The following is a 5,000-nucleotide window of genomic DNA, read 5'->3' on the forward strand; positions in this document are numbered from 1 at the left end:
CGATGTCCTTCCATCTGTGGGAGCCGTCAAGGTCAACCAAGGTTACAACAAAGGCATCGGAGAGGGAAATTCAACATCAGGCATCAACAAATTGTATGTCTGCGTGTGTGTGTGTGTGTGTGTCTGTGTGTACTGTATGTGTGTGTGTGTGTGTGTGTGTGTGTATGTGTGTGTGTGTGTATGTGTGTATGTGTGTGTGTGTATGTGTGTGTGTGTGTGTGTGTGTGTACTGTATGTATGTGTGTGTGTGTGTGTGTGTGCTGCATGTGTGTGTGTGTGTGTGTGTTTCACCTGTGGAGCATGATGGACCTCCCATTCCTATGTTTGACAAACACTCCGATGAAGGACACACCGATGAAGATATCGTTAGTGTAGTTATCCTGAGACACACACACACACACACACACACACACACACACACACACACACACACAGGGTAAGAGAGAGACAGAGAGTATGTTGGACTGTCACTGCCAGAGCACACACACACACTCCGACACACACACACACACTCTCTCTGTCACACACTCTCACACACTGAAGCATGAATGCACTATGCATATAGCTAATGAATAATGGAAAATGAAGTATGATTACAGTGGGTCCCATTTTCAAGTGGCCACTTCATTCGCGCTTTCCATGATTCACGCAGCTGCGTGAAATGTATTACAACTCATCGCCACAAGGTGGCAGCTTAAGTCCACTGTAGCATTGCCGGTAAACAGGGCAGCAAACTGCATTCAAAGGCGTTGCAAGCGGCAGTGTGATTGATACTGTAAGCTACAGAACGATACGATAGATCACCTTGTTGAAGTCATACAGTAGACTAGGCTAAATCAGAGCCTACTTTTTTTTTATCAAGCTGGGGCCAGAGACGATGGCCTTTGGCGACCAGTTTAGGCCTACTCAAAATGAGTAAAACCAAATTTGGCGAAATCTCACATCTCTGAACGGTTTCAGCACTAATATCTGTTCAAATTAAGTTTTAGATGGAAAAGTTGTGTTTTATTTTCATAATCTTTGTTCAGTGAACACATACAACCACCAGTTTGTTAGCTAACAGAAATGTAGTGATTGCAGGCCTATGAAGTATAAGGGTTAGTCTCCCTGCAAACTCACACTGAAAAGTGGAAGTAGATGGCTTAATGGTTAGAGTTACGTTCTGAGACGTGGGAATCCGGGGTTCAATGTGTGTGTGTGTGTGAGAAAATGAGTGTCTGAAGTATGTTTATACTGTGTGTGCATAGACAAATTCAAATTACCTTTGCAGCGAAGCTTTCCTGGCCAAAGCCATCTAGTTTCTCCACTTCCTTTATATAAAGGAGCTCTGCCTCGGCTGTCTGCATTCGACTGGGACACACACACACACACACACAAACACACACAAACACACACACACACACACACACACACACACACACACACACACACACACACACACGTACATAAGAGGACTTTAGTTTCATGTATAAGCAGTTTTTGTGTATTGCCACTGGGGCGGGTGTGTGTGTGTGTGTGTAACTACCAGTGGCGCTTGTGCTCTTCGGCTACCTTCTGAGTCCACTCCTCCAAAACACCTTCCACCGGCCAGTTCTACAGAGAGAGAGTGAGAGAGAGAGGCAGGGAGAGAGAGAGAGAGAGAGAGAGAGATGTAGATGGAGGTAGAGAGAGAGTGACCTGCTGCTCTGACCTCTGTTGTTATGAAGTGTTTTGAGAGTTAAAGATCATATTACATCCTCCCTGTCTTCTACATTAGATCCACTCCAGTTTGCCTATAGGCCAAGCACACACTAACACTCAGCACTGGTGCACCGCAGGGGTGTGTGTTAAGCCCTCTGCTGTACTCGTTGTATACTCATGACTGTATGGCAACTCACACCTCAAACACGGTGTGGACAGTGAAATACTGACCAACTTGCTAGGTAGATGATGTTTACTTCCAAAGCTACTGTACTTCCAAAGCTACACCAGCATGTTGATTTTCCAACAAGAGGAGATAACATCCTGGACCTGGTCTACACTACACACAAAGGAGCATACAAAGCCACCCCCCTCCCCCACATTGGACTTTCAGACCATATCACTGTTATGCTAATGCCCGTGATACAGACAAAGGGTAAAAGTTTAACAAACCGGTTCGTAAGCAGGTAAAAGTGTGGCCTGAGGGAGCCTCCGATGCTCTTCAAGACTGCTTTGACACAACAGACTGGGAAATGTTTAAGCAGGCAGCCACTTACAACAACCGACAGACATAGAGGAGTATACAGACACTGTAACCTCTTACATCACCAAGTGCATCGGATGATGTGACCCACACAAAAGACATCATCACTGGGCTAACTGGAAGCCATGGCTGACAGGGGGATGTCCTCAGGCTGCTGAGGGCCAGAGACAAAGCCTACAGAGCTGGGGATGAAGCTGGCATGAAAACAGCCAGAGCCAACCTGTCCCGTGGCATCAAGGAAGCAAAAAGGAATACACTCACAAGATAACCACCCACTTCAAAGACAGCAGGAACTCACAAAGCCTATGGCAGGGCATTCAGGCCCCCTCACGGACTACAAGCCCGCCACAGAGCTGTGAGAGCAACATCCTCTGCTCAACAACCTGAACCGCTTCTTTGCTCGCTTTGAAGCACAAACAGCACCTGCCCACAGAAGACCCATCCCCTTCTACATGAGCAGCCCCTGTGCCTCTCTGCCGACAGCTTGAAGAGGACACTTGCTGCTATCAACTCCCAGAAGGCAACAGGTCCAGACAACATCCCAGGTCGTGGCGCTGAAGGACTGGGCGTGGGGGAGCTTAAGGATGTCTTCACAGACATCTTTAACACTTCCCCTGAAGCAAGCCATCGCCCCATCATGTTTCAAAGCTGCCACCATCATACCTGTGCCAAGAAAACTGCTCCATCCTGCTTCAATGACTACCGCCTCTGTGGCACTGACACCCATCATCATGAAGTGCTTTGAGCGCTTGTCATGTCACATATCAAAGCCATTCTCCCCCCACCCTGGACCCTTCCAGTTTGCATACCGAGCCAAACGGTCTACAGAGGATGCAATCTGCTCTGCCCTCCACCCAGCCCCTCACCCACCTGGAAAAAGAGACTCATATGTGAGATTGCTGTTTATAGACTTCAGTTCTGCATTCAACACCATAATACCACAACAACTCATCTGCAAACTTGACAAACTGGGACTCAGTACCTACCTCTGCAACTGGCTACTGGACTTCCCTCTGTCAGAGGCCCCAAGTAGTACGCGGTTGGCAACAATACCTCAAGCAGCATCACACTGAGCACAGGGGCCCCTGCCGGGCGCGGCTCAGTCCGCTGTTTCTTCACCCTGCTGGACGATGACTGCACTGCAACCTACAGCAACAATCACATAGTGAAATTTGCTGACCTATTACAACTCTGGTGGGGGTCTCATCACCAAGGGCGACGAGACTCAATACAGGTTGGAGGTCCACCATCTGACCACGTGGTGCAGGGACAACAACCTCCTGCTGAACGCCAGCAAGACCAAAGAGATTGTTGTTGACTTCCGGAGAGGTCACACCCAACACCTGCCACTGACCATCGACGGTGCTGTGGTGGAGAGAGCGAAAGCAGCACCAAATTCCTGGGGGGTGCACATCAGTGAAGACCTCTCCTGGACCACCAACACTGCATCACTGGCTTAAGAGAGCTCAGCCGCCTGTACTTCCTGCGAAAACTCAGGCGCAGCAAGTGCTCCACCAGCCATCATGACCACATTCTACCGAGGCACCATTGAGAGCATCCTATCCAGCTGTATCGCTGTGTGGGGCGGAAGCTGCACTGAATACAACAGGAAAGCCCTGCAGCGCATAGTGAACACAGCTGGAAGGATCATTGGTGCTTCACTCCCCCTGAAGGACATTTACACCACCCACCTCACCCGCCCAAAGCACCAAAATTGTGGAGTGATGCAAGTCACCCCGCCACAATCTGTTTGATCTACTGCCCTCTGGGAAGAGGTACAGAAGCCTGCGGCTCCCCGCACTACCAGACTCACCAACAGCTTCATACACCAAGCTGTAAGGATGCTGAACCTCTCTCCCTCCTCTCCCCTCCACCCTCAGCTACATAACACCCTGGACATTGGACCCACAATGGCCGCCTGCACTACTCCACCTGCACACTTGAACACTTGCACAACTTGTACACTTTACAACTTGGTGTTGTTGTCCTGAAAACACAACACTTCTGCTGCTCTTACAATAACTTGCACCACTATGCCACTTTCTTTATTACTTAGGTCAAACAGTATTTTATAGTATTTTACAGCATTTGCACTAGTATTTTATTGACTGTCTATGCACAATTTCCAAAAAAATTTTGCTGCTCTTATTTTTTCATTATTATATGTGCCCTCTCATTCACTTTATTTACTTACTTTTTGTTTACTTGAATGTTATGTTGTCTGTGGACTTAAAATTGGTCAAATATGTCTTGTCTTCACCGTGGGATAGTGAGAAACGTAATTTCGATCTCTTTGTATGTCTGGAACATGTGAAGGAATTGACAATAAAGCTGACTTTGACTTTGACTTTGAACTTCTACGCTGTACCATTGAGAGCATCCTGACCGGCAACATTACAGCATGGTATGGTAACAGCACCGCTCATGTACCATTGAGAGCATCCTGACCAAAATCACCTTTTTACATGGTTGTTTGTATGAAAATGTATTAGTATTTTCTCTCTGTTTAATATGCCATGTATGTAAATGTGATGTTAGCTGACTGTTGGATGCGCGTTGTGGGTAGGAGTGACTTTTATTGCACTTAGTTTAAATGGAGGCACGAGGAGGGCGCTCACCCCCGAGAGTTACCTGTGTGAGGCCGGCTGTGTGGAGTAACGCGCGTTAGAGGCCTTGCATGCTGAACTTACCGTGATTCTTCCTCTGTATCTGCGAGCGCTGTGGATTATCATTCTTTTCCGAAGTCATTGGATTACAGCAAGCAAAGGATCCTTTT

General features: G+C 47.6%; 1 protein-coding gene across 1 annotated transcript in view; it reads right to left on the bottom strand.

Moving 5' to 3' along the window:
• Positions 1 to 5,000, bottom strand: part of LOC125298867 (tyrosine-protein phosphatase non-receptor type 14-like) — a 70,250-nt gene that overhangs the window by 20,291 nt on the left and 44,959 nt on the right. The window contains 4 exon segments of the mRNA XM_048249734.1: positions 1 to 14; positions 292 to 380; positions 1,263 to 1,350; positions 1,526 to 1,593. The exon segment at positions 1 to 14 is cut by the window's left edge and continues 74 nt beyond it. Of these exon segments, the coding sequence (XP_048105691.1) occupies positions 1 to 14; positions 292 to 380; positions 1,263 to 1,350; positions 1,526 to 1,593 (259 nt within the window).

Source organism: Alosa alosa, chromosome 8, assembly GCF_017589495.1.
Source record: "Alosa alosa isolate M-15738 ecotype Scorff River chromosome 8, AALO_Geno_1.1, whole genome shotgun sequence".
Taxonomy (NCBI): domain Eukaryota; kingdom Metazoa; phylum Chordata; class Actinopteri; order Clupeiformes; family Clupeidae; genus Alosa; species Alosa alosa.